This window comes from Salmo salar, chromosome 11 (genome assembly GCF_965601325.2).
Source record: "Salmo salar chromosome 11, fSalSal1, whole genome shotgun sequence".
Lineage (NCBI taxonomy): Eukaryota > Metazoa > Chordata > Actinopteri > Salmoniformes > Salmonidae > Salmo > Salmo salar.
The window spans coordinates 118,991,665-119,008,012 of NC_138301.1; the positions used below are offsets into that span (position 1 = coordinate 118,991,665).

General features: G+C 46.3%; 1 protein-coding gene across 1 annotated transcript in view; it reads left to right on the plus strand.

Moving 5' to 3' along the window:
* Positions 1-16,348, plus strand: part of LOC106590844 (FRAS1-related extracellular matrix protein 2) — a 244,869-nt gene that overhangs the window by 119,298 nt on the left and 109,223 nt on the right. The window contains exons 6-7 of the mRNA XM_045690232.2: positions 10,126-10,251; positions 10,442-10,693. Coding sequence (XP_045546188.1) covers positions 10,126-10,251; positions 10,442-10,693 — 378 coding nt within the window. The remainder of the gene's footprint in view (positions 1-10,125; positions 10,252-10,441; positions 10,694-16,348) is intronic.

The window sequence follows — 16,348 nt, forward strand, 5'->3', positions numbered from 1 at the left end:
TCTGTGTGAAGTCTCCTGCCCTAAAGCTCTGAGTCACACACACATACACACACACACACACACATACACACACACATACACATTAATAATTAAAGGGATGATGAGGGGTTGTTTTTCTAACGCGGCCGTTGGAAGATAACCCTGGTGTGTTTAGGAGTAAGGTTGCTGTTTCTTCTAGGAAGGGAGAGACTGAAATAAAGAGAGGAAAAGTAGGAAAAACAGACAAACGGGAGATTTTCATCAGGTATTCATTAGAAGGTGTGGAGGTGTGGATGTAGAGAAGGTGTGGATGTAGATAGAGAGAGAGACAGAGAGAGCGAAAGAGAGGAGAAACAGGATGGAGAGAGAGAGAGAGAGAGAGAGAGAGGTAGATATGGATGGAGAGAGAGAGCGAGAAAGAGAGAGCGCGAGAGAGAGCGAGAAAGAAAGAAAGGACATATGGATGAGAGAGAGAGAGAGAAAGGAGATATTGATGGAGAGAGAGAGAAAGGCGATATGGATGGAGAGAGAGATGAGAAACTGAAAAGAGATATGGATGGAGGGAGAGTAAGAGAAGGCTAGCGGAGTGAGGGAGACAGAGAGAGAGGGGGTAGCGGAGTGAGGGAGACGGAGAGAGAGGGGGTAGTAGAGTGAGGGAGACAGAGAGAGAGGGGGTAGTGGAGTGAGGGAGATGGAGAGAGAGGGGGTAGCGAAGTGAGGGAGACGGAGAGAGAGAGGGGGTAGTGGAGTGAGGGAGACGGAGAGAGAGGGGGTAGCGGAGTGAGGGAGACGGAGAGAGGGGGTAGTGGAGTGAGGGAGACGTAGAGAGAGGGGGTAGTAGAGTGAGGGAGACGAAGAGAGAGGGGGTAGTAGAGTGAGGGAGACCGAGAGAGAGGGGGTAGTAGAGTGAGGGAGACGAAGAGAGAGGGGGTAGTGGAGTGAGGGAGAAGGAGAGAGAGGGGGTCGCGGAGTGAGGGAGACGGAGAGAGAGGGGGTAGCGGATTGAGGGAGACGGAGAGAGAGGGGGTAGCGGAGTGAGGGAGGCGGAGAGAGGGGGTAGTGGAGTGACGGAGACGGAGAGAGAGGGGGTAGTAGAGGGAGACGAAGAGAGAGGGGGTAGCGGAGTGAGGGAGACGGAGAGAGAGGGGGTAGCGGAGTGAGGGAGACAGAGAGAGAGGGGGTAGTGGAGTGAGGGAGACAGAGAGAGAGGGGGTAGTAGAGTGAGGGAGACGAAGAGAGAGGGGGTAGTGGAGTGAGGGAGATGGAGAGAGAGGGGGTAGTGGAGTGAGGGAGACGGAGAGAGAGGGGGTAGCGGAGTGAGGGAGACGGAGAGAGGGGGTAGTGGAGTGAGGGAGACGGAGAGAGAGGGGGTAGTAGAGTGAGGGAGACCGAGAGAGAGGGGTAGTAGAGTGAGGGAGACCGAGAGAAAGGGGGTAGCAGATTGAGGGATACGAAGAGAGAGGGGGTAGCGGAGTGAGGGAGACGAAGAGAGAGGGGGTAGTAGAGTGAGGGAGACCGAGAGAGAGGGGGTAGTGGAGTGAGGGAGACGGAGAGAGAGGGGGTAGTGGAGTGAGGGAGATGGAGAGAGAGGGGGTAGCGGAGTGAGGGAGACGGAGAGAGAGAGGGGGTAGTGGAGTGAGGGAGACGGAGAGAGAGGGGGTAGCAGATTGAGGGATACGAAGAGAGAGGGGGTAGCGGAGTGAGGGAGATGGAGAGAGAGGGGTAGTGGAGTGAGGGAGACGGAGAGAGAGGGGGTAGCGGAGTGAGGGAGACGGAGAGAGGGGGTAGTGGAGTGAGGGTGACGGAGAGAGAGGGGATAGTAGAGTGAGGGAGACCGAGAGAAAGTGGGTAGCAGATTGAGGGATACGAAGAGAGAGGGGGTAGCAGAGTGAGGGAGACGAAGAGAGAGGGGGTAGTAGAGTGAGGGAGACGGAGAGAGAGGGGGTAGTAGAGTGAGGGAGACCGAGAGAGAGGGGGTAGTGGAGTGAGGGAGATGGAGAGAGAGGGGGTAGTGGAGTGAGGGAGACGGAGAGAGAGGGGGTAGTGGAGTGAGGGAGACGGAGAGAGAGGGGGTAGTGGAGTGAGGGAGACGGAGAGAGAGGGGGTAGCGGAGTGAGGGAGACGGAGAGAGGGGGTAGCGGAGTGAGGGAGACGGAGAGAGGGGGTAGTGGAGTGAGGGAGATGGAGAGAGAGGGGGTAGTGGAGTGAGGGAGATGGAGAGAGAGGGGGTAGTGGAGTGAGGGAGACGGAGAGAGAGGGGGTAGCGGAGTGAGGGAGACGGAGAGAGGGGGTAGTGGAGTGAGGGAGACGGAGAGAGAGGGAGTAGTAGAGTGAGGGAGACGAAGAGAGAGGGGGTAGCGGAGTGAGGGAGACGAAGAGAGAGAGGGGGGTAGCGGAGTGAGGGAGACAGAGAGAGAGGGGGTAGTAGAGTGAGGGAGACGGAGAGAGAGGGGGTAGTAGAGTGAGGGAGACCGAGAGAGAGGGGGTAGTGGAGTGAGGGAGACAGAGAGATACGGGGTAGCGGATTGAGGGAGAGAGGGGAGGGTGGAGTGAGTGAGACAGAGAGAGAGAGACAAAAACACAGAGAGAGATGAACCAGGAGAAGAGTCCCCTAAGCAAGAGGGTCCTGGGCTCTGTTTACAAACACAAACAGACCCCACAGAACCCGAGGACAGCAACATAATTAGTTGCCCTAAACAGAGAGTACAACGTGGCAGAATACCTGACCTCTGTGACTGACCCAAAATTAAAGAAAGCTGTACAGACTCAGTGAGCATAGCCTTGCTATTGAGAAATGTCACCTATTCAGACCAGGCTCTCAGGAGAAGACAGGCTATGTGCACACTGCCCACAAAATGTGGTGGAAACTGAGCTGCACTTCCTAACCTCCTGCCAAATGTATGACCATATTAGAGACACATATTTCCCTCAGATTACACAGACCCATAAAGAATTTTGAACAAATCCAATTTTGATAAACTCCCATATCTACTGGGTGAAAAACCACAGTGTGCCATCACAGCAGCAAGATTTGTGACCTGTTGCCACAAGAAAAGGGCAACCAGTGTAGAACAAACACCATAGTAAATACAACCCACATGTCTCTTGATTTTTTTATATACACTGCTCAAAAAAGGGAACACTAAAATAACACATCCTAGATCTGAATGAATGAAATCATCTTATTAAATACTTTTTTCTTTACATAGTTGAATGTGCTGACAACAAAATCACACAAAAATAATCAATGGAAATCCAATTTATCAACCCATGGAGGTCTGGATTTGGAGTCACACTCAAAATTAAAGTGGAAAACCACACTACAGGCTGATCCAACTTTGATGTAATGTCCTTAAAACAAGATAAAATGAGGATCAGTAGTGTGTGTGTGTGGCCTCCACGTGCCTGTATGACCTCCCTACAACGCCTGGGCATGCTCCTGATGAGGTGGCGGATGGTCTCCTGAGTGATCTCCTCCCAGACCTGGACTAAAGCATCCGCCAACTCCTGGACAGTCTGTGGTGCAACGTGGCGTTGGTGGATGGAGCGAGACATGATGTCCCAGATGTGCTCAATTGGATTCAGTTCCTCTTGCATGAACTGCTGACACACTCCAGCCACATGAGGTCTAGCATTGTCTTGCATTAGGAGGAACCCAGGGCCAACTGCACCAGCATATGGTCTCACAAGGGGTCTGAGGATCTCATCTCGGTACCTAATGGCAGTCAGGCTACCTCTGGCGAGCACATGGAGGGCTGTGCGGCCCCCCAAAGAAATGCCACCCCACACCATGACTGACCCACCGCCAAACCGGTCATGCTGGAGGATGTTGCAGGCAGCAGAACGTTCTCCATGGCGTCTCCAGACTGTCACGTCTGTCACATGTGCTCAGTGTGAACCTGCTTTCATCTGTGAAGAGCACAGGGCGCCAGTGGCGAATTTGCCAATCTTGGTGTTCTCTGGCAAATGCCAAATGTCCTGCACGGTGTTGGGCTGTAAGCACAACCCCCACCTGTGGACGTCGGGCCCTCATACCACCCTCATGGAGTCTGTTTCTGACCGTTTGAGTTGACACATGCACATTTGTGGCCTGCTGGAGGTCATTTTGCAGGGCTCTGGCAGTGCTCCTCCTGCTCCTCCTTGCACAAAGGCGGAGGTAGCGGTCCTGCTGCTGGGTTGTTGCCCTCCTACGGCCTCCTCCACGTCTCCTGATGTACTGGCCTGTCTCCTGGTAGCGCCTCCATGCTCTGGACACTACGCTGACAGACACAGCAAACCTTCTTGCCACAGCTCGCATTGATGTGCCATCCTGGATGAGCTGCACTACCTGAGCCACTTGTGTGGGTTGTAGACTCCGTCTCATGCTACCACTAGAGTGAAAGCACCGCCAGCATTCAAAAGTGACCAAAACATCAGCCAGGAAGCATAGGAACTGAGAAGTGGTCTGTGGTCACCACCTGCAGAACCACTCCTTTATTGGGGGTGTCTTGCTAATTGCCTATAATTTCCACCTGTTGTCTATTCCAACAGCATGTGAAATTTATTGTCAATCAGTGTTGCTTCTTAAGTGGACAGTTTGATTTCACAGAAGTGTGATTGACTTGGAGTTACATTGTGTTGTTTAAGCGTTCCCTTTATTTTTTTGAGCAGTATATATATATATATATATATTTGTACTTTAACTATTTGCACATCGTTATAACACTGTACATAGACATAATGACATGTGAAAGTTCGTTATTATTTTGGAACTTTTGTGAGTGTTCATTTTTTGTTTATTTCACTTTTGTTTATTATCTACTTTTATTTACTTATTATTTAACCTTCATTTAACTATTTCACTTGCATTGGCAATGTAAACATATGTCTGCCATGCCAATAAAGCCATAAATTGAAATGTAATTGAATTGAGTAAGCGAGAGAGGAGAGAAATATGGAAAGAGACACTCTGACCCCTGCTGTGTGGCCCAGGAGAACCCTGGGTTTTAACCGATTGATTTACAGTGATGACATCATCGGGATGCATTAGGCGTGTCTCTGTCTCAGGCTGAAAGAATGGATTTTTGATTCTTTTTTTCTCCACTGTCTATTGCCAGTCTCACTTTCACTCATTCTCTCTCCCTCTCTTTCTCTCTCTCTCTCTTTCTCGCTCTGGGTGATTCTTCATCAAACAAAGACATACCATGATTTTTGGGGGATTTTGAAATTTTATCCATAAAAGGGTCCCTTGGAGGAAGAATTGTTGACATAAATTTGACATTTGTATCTTAAAGCATAACTGAGAAATAATTCAAGTTGTAATATTTGTGACATTTTGGCCTTACCCATAAATCTATGTTTGTCCTATCTCGATATTTTCTTTTCTTGATACAATACATGAACAAGAGTATGTGGACACCTGCTCGTTGAACATCTCATTCCAAAATCATGGGCATTAATATGGAGTTGGTCCCCCCTTTTCTGCTGTAAAAGCCTCCACTCTCCACTCTTTGCACTAGATGATGGAACATTGCTGTGGGGACTTGCTTCCATTCAGCCACAAGAGCATTAGTGAGGTCGGGCACTGATTTTGGGCAATTAGGCCTGGCTCACAGTCGACGTTCCAATTCATCCCGAAGGTGTTCGATGGGGTTGAGGTCAGGGTTCTGTGAATGCCAGTCAAGTTCTTCCACACCGATCTCGACAAACCATTTCTGTATGGACTTTGCTTTGTGCACGGAGGCATTGTCATGTTGAAACAGGAAAGGGCTTTTCCCAAACTGTTGCCACAAAGTTGGAAGCACAGAATTGTCTAGAATGTCTTTCAGGCGTGTGCGTACTTGTGCTGAAGTCAGGTGCAGGAGAGCAGAGAATTGTGAACAGGCGCGCACTTTATTTAGTCAGGAGAGAATATACAGACGGACGCAGCTGCGTCCAAAAAAACCTCCAACCAACAAGGCAAAGTGTAAAACACGCAAAAAAACAGTCACAACCATCAAATGTATACAAACAGACTTCGTGAAATAACATGAGAGAAAACGCACGCAAGCCTTGTGCGTACAAATACACGTACCACACAAAAACAATCATACACAAAGACATGAGGGGGAACATAGGAATAAATACATGTAGATTGATTGGGGGAATGAAAACCAGGTGTGCAGGGAACGAGACAAAACAAATGGATACATGAAAAATGGAGCGGCGATGGCTAGAAAGCCGGTGACGTCGACCGCCGCCCGAACAAGGAGAGGAGCCGACTTCGGCGGAAGTCGTGACAATGTCATTCTATTCTGTAGCGTTACGATTTCCCTTCAGTGGAACTAAGGGGCCTAGCCATGAATAACGGCCCCAGGCCATTATTCCTCCTCCACCTAACAATACATACAGTTGAAGTCGGACGTTTACATTAGTCATTAAAACTTGTTTTTCAACCACTCCACAAATTTCTTGTTAACAAACTATAGTTTTGGCAAGTCGGTTAGGACATCTACTTTGTGCATGACACAAGTCATTTTTCCAACAATTGTTTACAGACAGATTATTTCACTTATAATTCACTGTATCACAATTCCAGTGGGTCAGAAGTTTACATACACTAAGTTGACTGTGATTTTAAACAGCTTGGAAAATTCCAGAAATTATGTCATGGCTTTAAAAGCTTCTGATAGGCTAATTTACATCATCTGAGTCAATTGTAGGTGTACCTGTGGATGTATTTCAAGGCCTACCTTCAAACTCAGTGCCTCTTTGCTTGACATCATGGGAAAATCAAAAGAAATCAGCCAAGACCTCAGAAAAAAAATTGTAGACCTCCACAAGGCTGGTTCATCCTTGGGAGCAATTTCCAAACGCCTGAAGGTACCACGTTCATCTGTACAAACAAAAGTACGCAAGTATAAACACCATGGGACCACGCAGCCATCATACCCCTCAGGAAGGAGACGCGTTCTGTCTCCTAGAGATGAACTTGCTTTGGTGCAAAAAGTTCAAATCAATCCCAGAACAACAGCAAAGGACGTTGTGAAGATGCTGGAGGAAACAGGTACAAAAGTATCTATATCCACAGTAAAACGAGTCCTATATCAACATAACCTGTCAAGTGTCAGTGTGCAGCGGGTAGGACGGAGTCAGGCACAGGACACAGAACTGAGTAAAAACGTACTTTACTCGAATAAATCACAAACTAATTCCACACAGGGAAAACAATCCAGCTCGACACAAAAGAGCGACCACTTAACAAAGAACAAACACGCACAAAACCATGTGGGAACCAGAGGGTTAAATAGGGAATAAATTATAACGTAATGGATACCAGGTGTGTACAATCAAGACAAAACAAATGGACAAAGAAACGTAGATCGGTGGCGGCTAGAAAGCCGGTGACGTCGACCGCCGAACGCCGCCGAACAAAGAGAGGCAACTTCAGCGGAAGTCGTGACATAACCTGAAAGGTCGCTCAGCAAGGAAGAAGCTGCTGCTCCAAAACTGCCATAAAATAGCCAGACTACGGTTTGCAACTGTACATGGGGACAAAGATCGTACCTTTTGGAGAAAATGTCCTCTGGTCTGATCAAACAAAGTTGAACTGTTTGGCATAATGACCACCGTTATGTTTGGAGGAAAAAGGGGGAGGCTTGAACACTGTTCCAACCGCGAAGCACGGGGGTGGCAACATCATGTTGTGGGGGTGCTTTGCTGCAGGAGGGTCTGGTGCACCTCACAAAATAGATAGCATCACGACGAAGGAAAATTACATGGAAATATTGAAGAAACATCTCAAGACATCAGTCAGGAAGTTAAAGCTTGGTCACAAATGGGTCTACCAAATGGACAATGACCCCAAGCATACTTTCAAAGTTGTGGAAAATGGCTTCAGGACTACAAAGTCAAGGTATTGGAGTGGCCATCACAAAGCCTTGACCTCAATCCCATAGAAAATGTGTGGGCAGAACTGAAAAAGCGTGTGCGAGCAAGCAGGCCTACAAACCTGACTGAGTTACACCAGCTCTGTCAGGAGGAATGGGCCAAAATTCAACCAACTTATTGTGGGAAGATTGTGGAAGGCTACAAGAAATGCTTGACCCAAGTTAAACAATTTAAAGGCAATGCTACCAAATACTAATTGAGTGTATGTAAACTTCTGACCCATTGGGAATGAGATTAAAGAAAAATAACCTGAAATAAATAATTCTCTCTATTATTATTCTGACATTTCACATTCTTAAAATAAAGTTCTGATCCTAACTGACCTAAGACTGGGAATTTTTACTAGGATTAAATGTCAGGAATAGTGAAAAACTGAGTTTAAATGTATTTGGCTAAGGTGTATGTAAACGTCCAACTTCAACTGTAGTTTGCACTATGCATTCGGACAGGTAGCGTTCTTCTGGCAATCGCCAAACCCACATTTGTTTGTCGGACTGCCAGATGGTGAAGCGTGATTCATCACTCCAGAGAATGCATTTCCATTGCTCCGCAGCCCAATGGCGGCGAACTTTACACCACTCTAGCTGACACTTGGCATTGCGCATGGTGATCTTAGGCTTGTGTGCGGCTACTCGGCCGTGGAAACCTATTTGATGAATCTCCCGACGAACAGTTCTTGTGCTGATGTTGCTTCCAGAGGCAGCTTGGAACTCGTTAATGAGTGTTGCAACTGAGGACAGACTATTTTTACTTCCGCACTCGGCTTCCCGGTTCTGTGAGCCTGTGTGGCTTACCACTTTGCGGCTGGTAATTATCTCTATCACTGTATCTTCATTATCTATTTCACTGTATCTTCATTATCTCTATCTTCGTTACTGGTCCTGTCTTTCTCCCTCTCCCTCTCTTACTCTCTCTTTCTCTCTTTCTCTCTCCATCGATCGTCTCTTTCTGTCTGTCTGTCTCTCTCTCTCTCTCTCTTTTTGTCTCTCTCTCTGTATGTCTCTCTCTCTCTCTTTGTCTCTCTCTGTCTGTCTGTCTGTCTGTCTGTCTGTCTGTCTGTCTGTCTGTCTGTCTGTCTGTCTGTCTGTCTGTCTGTCTGTCTGTCTGTCTGTCTGTCTGTCTGTCTGTCTGTCTGTCTGTCTGTCTGTCTGTCTGTCTGTCTGTCTGTCTGTCTGTCATCTTCGGCCTAGCAAACACACACACGCACACACACAAACACACGCACATACACACACACACACACACACACACACACACACACACACACACACACACACACACACACACACACACACACACACACACGCACACTGCGGTATCAGGGATGTAGAGAAGGTCCAGTCCGGTCTGTTAGTGTCTTATTATTAGTCCCTAAGCGTCTAGAGGGCAAAATAACTGTCACTTCACAGACACCAGCAACTTCTCTCTTCTCTGAGTTCTAGCGTTTGATAGATGGTGCTTTCACTGGCTCTAACTCTCTTTCTTAATCACGTACTCTTCTCTGACTGAGAGAGACGGAGAGAGACAGAGAGAGAGCAGGATACAGACAGAGTGAGAGAGACAGAGAGAGAGACAGATAGAGAGAGAGACAGATAGAGAGGGAGACAGATAGAGAGAGAGACAGATAGAGAGGGAGACAGAGAGAGAGAGAGACAGAGAGAGAGAGCGAGAGAGGGAGACAGATAGAGAGAGAGACAGATAGAGAGGGAGACAGATAGAGAGGGAGACAGATAGAGAGGGAGACGAGAGAGAGAGAGACAGAGAGAGAGAGCGAGAGAGAGAGACAGAGAGAGAGAGAGAGCGAGAGAGAGAGGAAGAGAGACTGTGAGGTTACTGTGACTTCCCAGTATTTAGAAATGGCTGTCAAACTGACTTGTTCTTCAGTCTAGGAAAGAAAATGGAAGGTGCATTTCATATGCAGACAAGTTATTGTGCCATGTTTCAGTTTGATCTGACATGTGATTAACACTCTCCAATCCCCCTCCTGTCCTCCCTCCCTCTCCTTATCCTCTTCCTCTCCTCTTCTCATCCCCTCCCCTCGTCTGCTCCTCTCCTCTACTCCCACTCCTATCCTCCCCTTTCCTCCTCTCCTCCTTCTCCTCTTCCTCTTCTCTCCTCATCCCCTCCTCTCCTCTGCTCCCCTCCAATCTCCCTCCTATCCTCCCCTTTCCTCCTCTCCTCCCACTTCTCTCCTCCTTCTGCTCTCCTCTCCTCTACTCCTCCTCTCCTCTCCTACAGAGTCCACAGTGTTCATCCCTCAGTCCAGTTACTGGGTAAAGGAGGATGTTGGAGAGATGCTGGTGCCTGTCCACAGGAGTGGAGACATCAGCCAGGAACTCATGGTGATCTGCTATACTCAGCAGGGTACAGTACCTCTCCCTCGATCTCTCTCTCTCTCCTCTACTTCTCTCATCCTCATCCATTTCTCATCTCCTTCTCTCATCCCTTTCTCCTCTCCTTCTCTCATGCCTCTCTCCTCTCCTTCCCTCATCTGTCTCTTCTCAGCAGGGTACAGTACCTGTCCTTCTCTCACCCGTCTCTCCTCCTCCCTCAGGTTCAGCCACTGGTACCGTCCCCTCTACAGTCCTGTCCTACTCTGACTATATTTCCAGGCCAGAGGAGCACGGCAGCATCCTGCACTTCGACAAGGGAGAGACAGAGAAACAGTGTGGCGTAGTCGTCATCGACGACTCCCTGTACGAGGTGGAGGAGAGCTTCAACGTAACGCTATCCCTGCCCATCGGAGGGTGCCTCGGTGCACACTACACCACCACTAAAGTCAACATATATCCAGACCAAGATGATGGTAAGATTGAGTGAGGGAGGGAGGGAGGGAGGGAGGGAGGGAGGGAGCACACTACAGACAAAGTCACTGGTTGTTTCTCAATCTGCATATTACTGTGCTCCACACTCTCATGCTCAGAGTTTGTTTTCGAAGGACGTTCTCTTGAGTACATTTTGTGAGGACAACAGTGTGGAGAAGTCATAAAATGTTACATTTGAGAAGCACTCACACTACTGCACTACCTTTAACCAATACAGACGAAACAAGATAGCTACATGAAACAAATGCCAACGTTTCACAGATATTTGTGAATTGTATTTAGCTAGCCAGCTAGTTTTTTATGTAAAAAAAAAAATACAAATACCTACAACTAATGTTGCAATGCAAAGTACAGGCAACTGCCAACATAAATGGAAACACTTGAGTAAATGAGGGATATAAAGTATATTGAAAGCAGATGCTATCACACAGGTGTGGTTCCTGACTTTAACATTCCATCATGCTTAGGCTCATGTATAAAAATGCTGGTAAGGCCATTATTTTAGCTACCGTGGCTATCCCTCCATAGAATGACAATGCCCCCATTCACAGGACACGAGTGGTCACTGAATGGTTTGATGAGCAGGAAAACCATATGCCATGGCCGTCTCAGTCACCAGATCTCAACCCAATTCAACACTTATGGGAGATTCTGGAGTGGCGCCTGAGACAGCGTTTTCCACCACCATCAACAAAAACACAAAATGATGGTAATGGTATCGCAACCCTCCAATAGAGTTCCAGACACTTGTAGAATTGGTGCCAAGACACATTGAAGCTGTTCTATCTCATGGTGGCCCAACACCCTATTAAGACTCTTTATGTTGGTGTTTCTTTTATTTTGACAGTTACCTATAGTTAGCCAAGGTTAGCTACATATGTTTTGTGGCTAGCTAGCTAGCTACCAATTCTTTGTCAGTTAGCTTGCGATCCACACACACTACAGTGGATATTGTTGACAGGTAAACATGCCAAAATGAACACAATATCTATTTATTAATGTGTCAAGATAAAATATTGTAGTCAGGCAACATATGAGATGGGAGTGGGAAACTTTTTATAGTTTCTCTCTATTCAGCTCAAAACCAGCCACCATTGTTTTCAAGAAATATTGCATATTTTTTTTACATGGTTGCGTCATATTACGTCGACAATCCTGGGAATATTTCAGTTGAAGCTTGCATCGATGTTTTGAAATGTGTTATACAGAGTACTCATCTGAGAACTGCCCTGAGAACTGCCCTGAGAACTGCTAGGCTTGGGTGGTACAGATGTTCATACCTTCATACCGTCCTTGTGCCATCCCATGGTATACGGTATTACCAGCACTGAACACAAGAGGCATTATTTTTCAAAACCCCACTAAGCATAATTGAACCGAAGGTTAGAAATACCAACAAGTACATGTTGTTGAGGAAAACTCGATACAAGGATCAGGCAGAGCCTAATTATCCAGTTAATAGAGAGTTTATTCAAGCAAGTGATTACACTCAAGATGAAGTTGAGAGCAAACTCAAAGTTACAGAATCACACAGTCATGATTTACATCTTCTACACAAAGAACTGCTTGCCCCTCTTAGGGGGAGACAAGGTCTTCTACACAAAGAACTGCTTGCCTCTCCTAGGAGGAGGCAATGTCTTCTACACAAAGAACTGCTTGCCTCTCCTAGGAGGAGGCAATGTCTTCTACACAAAGAACTGCTTGCCCCTCCTAGGGGGAGGCAATGTCTTCTACACAAAGAACTGCTTGCCCCTCCTAGGGGGAGGCAATGTCTTCTACACAAAGAACTGCTTGCCTCTCCTAGGAGGAGGCAATGTCTTCTACACAAAGAACTGCTTGCCCCTCCTAGGAGGAGGCAATGTCTTCTACACAAAGAACTGCTTGCCCCTCCTAGGAGCAGCAGTCTCTATGGAGGTGCCACAGGGTTCAATTCTTGGGCCGACTCTCTTCTCTGTATACATCAATGATGTTGCTCTTGCTGCTGGTGAATCTCTGATCCACCTCTATGCAGACGACACCATTCTGTATACTTCTGGCCCTTCTTTGGACACTGTGTTAACTACCCTCCAGACGAGCTTTAATGCCATACAACTCTCCTTCCATGGCCTCCAACTGCTCTTAAATACAAGTAAAACTAAATGCATGCTCTTCAACCAATCACTGCCTGCACCTGCCCGCCCGTCCAGCATCACTACTCTGGACGGTTCTGACTTAGAATATGTGGACATCTACAAATACCTGGGTGTCTGGTTAGACTGTAAACTCTCCTTCCAGACTCACATCAAACATCTCCAATCCAAAGTTAAATCTAGAATTGGCTTCCTATTTCGCAACAAAGCATCCTTCACTCATGCTGCCAAACATACCCTCGTAAAACTGACCATCCTACCGATCCTCGACTTTGGCGATGTCATTTACAAAATAGCCTCCAATACCCTACTCAATAAATTGGATCCGGTCTATACAGTGCCATCCGTTTTGTCACCAAAGCCCCATATACTATCCACCACTGCGACCTGTACGCTCTCGTTGGCTGGCCCTCGCTACATATTCGTCGCCAATCCCACTGGCTCCAGGTCGTCTACAAGACCCTGCTAGGTAAAGTCCCCCCTTATCTCAGCTCGCTGGTCACCATAGCAGCACCCACCTGTAGCACATGCTCCAGCAGGTATATCTCACTGGTCACCCCCAAAGCCAATTCCTCCTTCGGCCGCCTCTCCTTCCAGTGCTGCCAATGACTGGAGTGCTGCCAATGACTGGAACGAACTACAAACATTTCTGAAACTGAAAACACTTATCTCCCTCACTAGCTTTAAGCACCAGCTGTCAGAGCAGCTCACAGATTACTGCACCTGTACATAACCCATCTATAATTTAGCCCAAACAACTACCTCTTCCTGTACTGTATTTCTTTATTTTGCTTCTTTGCACCCCATTATTTCTATTTCTACTTTGCACTTTCTTCCACTGCAAATCTACCATTCCAGTGTTTTACTTGCAATATTGTATGTACTTCGCCACCATGGCCTTTTTTTGCCTTTACCTCCCTTATCTCACCTCATTTGCTCACATTGTATGTAGACTTATTTTTCTACTGTATTATTGACTGTATGTTTGTTTTACTCCATGTGTAACTCTGTGTTGTTGTATGTGTAAAACTGCTTTGCTTTATCTTGGCCAGGTCACAATTGTAAATGAGAACTTGTTCTCAACTTGCCTACCTGGTAAAATAAAGGTGAAGAAAAAAATATATATATATTGAGAAACACCCACTGTATAATAGTGATCAAATTGAGAAACACCCACTGTATAATAGTGAACTGATTGCAAAACACCCACTGTAGTATTCAGATTGAGAAAAACTCTCTGTAGTAGTCAGATTGAGAAACACCCACCTATTGAGAAACACCCAGTGATCACATATTGAGAAACACCCACTGTATAAAACCCTGATTGAGAAACACCCACTGTAGTAACAATTTGCATATTGAGAAACACCCACTTAAAAACATATTGAGAAACAACCACTGTTTTACACATTGAGAAACACCCACTGTAGGAAGCATATTGAGAAACACCCACTGTATAATAGTGTATAATAGTGAACTAATTGAGAAACACCCACTGTAGTGTACTTATTGAGAAACACCCACTGTAAACATATTGAGAAACACCCAGTGTCGGCAGGATCGAACAGCGGCGTTTGACTATGTATGTAAACTTCCGTTCAAAAGTTTGGGGTCACTTAGAAATGTCCTTGTTTTTGAAAGAAAAGCACATTTTTTGTCCATTAAGATAACATCAAATTGATCAAAAATACAGTGAAGACATTGTTAATGTTGTAAATGGCTATTGTAGCTGGAAACGGCTGATTTATTATGGAATATCTACATAGGCGTACAGAGGCCCATTATCAGCAACCATCACTCCTGTGTTCCAATGGCACGTTGTGTTAGCTAATCCAAGTTTATCATTTTAAAAGGCTAATTGATCATTAGAAAACCCTTTTGCAATTATGTTAGCATAGCTGAAAACTTTTGTTCTGCTTAAAGAAGCAATAAACTGGCCTTCTTCACACTAGTTGAGTATCTGGAGTATCAGCAATTGTGGGTTTGATTACAGGCTCAAAATGGCTAGAAACAAATAACTTTCTTCTGAAACTCATCAGTCTATTCTTGTTCTGAGAAATGAAGGCTATTCCATGTGAGAAATTACCAAGAAACTGAAGATCTCGTACAACGCTGTGTACTACTCCCTACACAGAACAGCGCAAACTGGCTCTAACCAGAATAGAAAGAGGAGTGGCCAGTCTGAGATATGGCTTTTTCTTTGCAACTATGCCTAGAAGGCCAACATCTCATAGTCACCTCTTAGACACTGAGTGTTTCTCTGAGTGTCTAACAGTTTCATATTGAGAAAACACTGAGTGTCTAACCGTTTCAGATTAAATTTTATTGCCTTTCCGTTTTCACAAAACTCTTAATCTGTGTGTCCTTCCGTTTCCTCCAAGGCAGCTGCCTGTCACAAACACTATCAGCAATACAACATTACCACTCACTCCATCTCAGGGTAATATTCATTAGTGCACACCGTACCAAAACATAGCAGAACGGCAATGGAAAATGAAAATAAGCTTTTCTTATTCAACAAGGTCAGGCAATCCCTCCTTTTTACGGTCTGTTTGCTTCCGTTGTTAGTGAATACAACCCAACCTTCACCCTCAATCCACCATTTAGCATTCAGAATTTACCCAAGCACTGTACCTTCAAACTACCATTCAGAATTCAGCATTTACCCAAGCCCTTTACCCTCAATCCGCCATTCAGCATTCAGCATTTACCCAAGGCCTTTACCCTCAATCCACCATTCAGCATTCAGCATTTACCCAAGGCCTTTACCCTCAATCCACCATTCAGCATTCAGCATTTACCCAAGGCCTTTACCCTCAATCCACCATTCAGCATTCAGCATTTACCCAAGGCCTTTACCCTCAATCCACCATTCAGCATTCAGCATTTACCCAAGGCCTTTACCCTCAATCCACCATTCAGCATTCAGCATTTACCCAAGGCCTTTACCCTCAATCCACCATTCAGCATTCAGCATTTACCCAAGGCCTTTACCCTCAATCCACCATTCAGCATTCAGCATTTACCCAAGGCCTTTACCCTCAATCCACCATTCAGCATTTACCCAAGGCCTTTACCCTCAATCCACCATTCAGCATTCAGCATTTACCCAAGGCCTTTACCCTCAATCCACCATTCAGCATTCAGCATTTACCCAAGCCCTTTACCCTCAATCCACCATTCAGCATTCAGCATTTACCCAAGGCCTTTACCCTCAATCCACCATTCAGCATTCAGCATTTACCCAAGGCCTTTACCCTCAATCCACCATTCAGCATTTACCCAAGGCCTTTACCCTCAAACCACCGTTCAGCATTCAGCATTTACCCAAGCCCTTTACCCTCAATCCACCGTTCCACATTCAGCGCTGAAGCACAACAGATAGCAATGCATCCTACAGACAGACATCTTTCTTTCTTCTCTTAGATAGCACACACACAGAGAGAGAGAGCACACACATATACACACACACACACACACACACACATACACAGAGACATACACACA